The sequence below is a fragment of the Numenius arquata genome, chromosome 8 (assembly GCF_964106895.1).
Source record: "Numenius arquata chromosome 8, bNumArq3.hap1.1, whole genome shotgun sequence".
NCBI lineage: Eukaryota > Metazoa > Chordata > Aves > Charadriiformes > Scolopacidae > Numenius > Numenius arquata.
Window position 1 is genome coordinate 35,043,586 of NC_133583.1, and position 1,905 is coordinate 35,045,490.

The 1,905-nt window shown below is 57.2% G+C and overlaps 1 protein-coding gene across 1 annotated transcript; it reads left to right on the plus strand.

Moving 5' to 3' along the window:
* Positions 1–249: 249 nt before the first annotated feature.
* On the plus strand, positions 250–1,188 carry TMEM121 (transmembrane protein 121). The gene has a single exon (XM_074152578.1). It carries the CDS (start codon positions 250–252, stop codon positions 1,186–1,188), a length of 939 nt encoding a protein of 312 aa, XP_074008679.1.
* Positions 1,189–1,905: the final 717 nt, after the last annotated feature.

Consider the following 1,905-nt stretch of genomic DNA (forward strand, 5'->3'; position numbering starts at 1 on the left):
CAAAGCCGTGGTGCTTGCAGGGCACAGCCAGCAAAGGGCGAAGAGCTGGGGACAGAGTCTGCAGGGACAGCACAGAGCCGCAGGAGAACAGGGCTGCCAGCTGAGCTGCTGCTCTTCTGGGGACCTCTTCCTGGGGCTGGGGTACAGAGCAGCCCTTGGTCCCTGGGCTCACTGCGGATGTCACCCTGTGCCCCGCTGGCGGGACTGCTCCCCTAGTGCCAGTGAGGAAGGAGTGCCGCTCGTCTCACCATGGTGCTGCCACCACCTGACAAGCGCCATGTCTGTCTGACCACCATCGTCATCATGACCAGCATGGCCTTCATGGACGCCTACCTGGTGGAGCAGAACCAGGGGCCCCGCAAGATCGGTGTCTGCATCATTGTGCTGGTGGGGGACATCTGCTTCCTCATTGTGCTGCGCTACGTGGCAGTGTGGGTGGGGGCAGAGGTGAAGACGGCCAAGAGGGGCTATGCCATGATCCTGTGGTTTCTCTACATCTTTGTGCTGGAGATCAAGCTGTATTTCATCTTTCAGAATTACAAAGCGGACAAAAAGAACCTGGAGACCGTGGCCAGGAAAGCCCTGACCCTTCTCCTCTCCATCTGCGTGCCGGGGCTCTACCTGGTGCTGGTGGCCTTGGACAGCATGGAGTACATACGGACCTTTCGGAAGAAAGAGGACTTGCGGGGGCGCCTCTTCTGGGTAGCCCTCGACCTGCTGGATATCTTGGACATCCAGGCCAACCTGTGGGAGCCGCACAGGACTGGTCTGCCCATCTGGGCAGAGGGGCTCATGTTCTTCTACTGCTACATACTCCTCCTGATCCTGCCTTGCGTGTCCCTCAGTGAGATCAGCATGCAAGGGGAGCACATTGCTCCACAAAAAATGATGCTCTACCCTGTCCTCAGCCTGGTCACCATTAACATTGTCACCATCTTCATCCGGGCCATCAACATGGTCTTGTTCCAGGACAGCAGGGTCTCCACCATCTTTATTGGCAAGAACATCATTGCGATCGCCACCAAGGCATGCACCTTCCTTGAGTACAAGCGGCAGGTGAAGGAGTTCCCCCAGAATGCCATCGCCCTGGAGCTCCAGCAGAACTCCCTCTCCCACAACCAGACCATCCACAGTGTACAGGGCATCCCCCATGAGCCGTCACCCACCAGCGAGGTCCTTGACACATGAGGGATCACCCCCAGCCGAGCGTTGGTTCAGATAGTCCCATGCCGAGTGGAGGAGGGATGCTGCTCTCTTGCTGAGTGGGGCGAGCACAATGGACAAATCCCGGCAGCGAGGGCTCTTCTAGGCACAAAACACCAACCATGTTTTAATTGAGCTATGGAGTGTCCCCTAGACGTCTTCATCTCAGGTATAACCCTAGGAGTCCTCCAGACAAACCAAATGAACGTGCAAAGGACCTGAACCAGCTAACCCTCTCTCTCTCCCTCCTGCCAACTTCTCCCCTCCCCAGCAAAGACCACCAAGGTTGCAATGTCCCTTTTTACTCCTCGAGCACCGCACCTTTACTCCAAGCCTGGAACGAAGATTTTGTTACCGGAGACCTTTTTATGGAGCAGGGACAGGGGACATAGGTGTATGGGTTGGGGGAGGGAGGGTGGGACATTTGAACCAGTAAACCCTGTGATCGTAGATATCTCTTATCTCCAGTGGTTGTGTTTACAGTTTCCTATTTATAATGGCTCCCAGGGGCTCCCGGGCTGCCCTGGGGGCCGGTGTCCTTGCGGTCAGCAGTGGGCGAGAGCAGCAAGCCCTGCAGCAGGGAGCGGGGCCGGGGGCCAGCATGGTTCCCCCACCCTTGGACGAGGGGGACTGCGCCTCCACCAGCGCACTATGCCGACTCTGCTGGGAGCAATATTTGACGAGCTAAAACTAATCTAATGC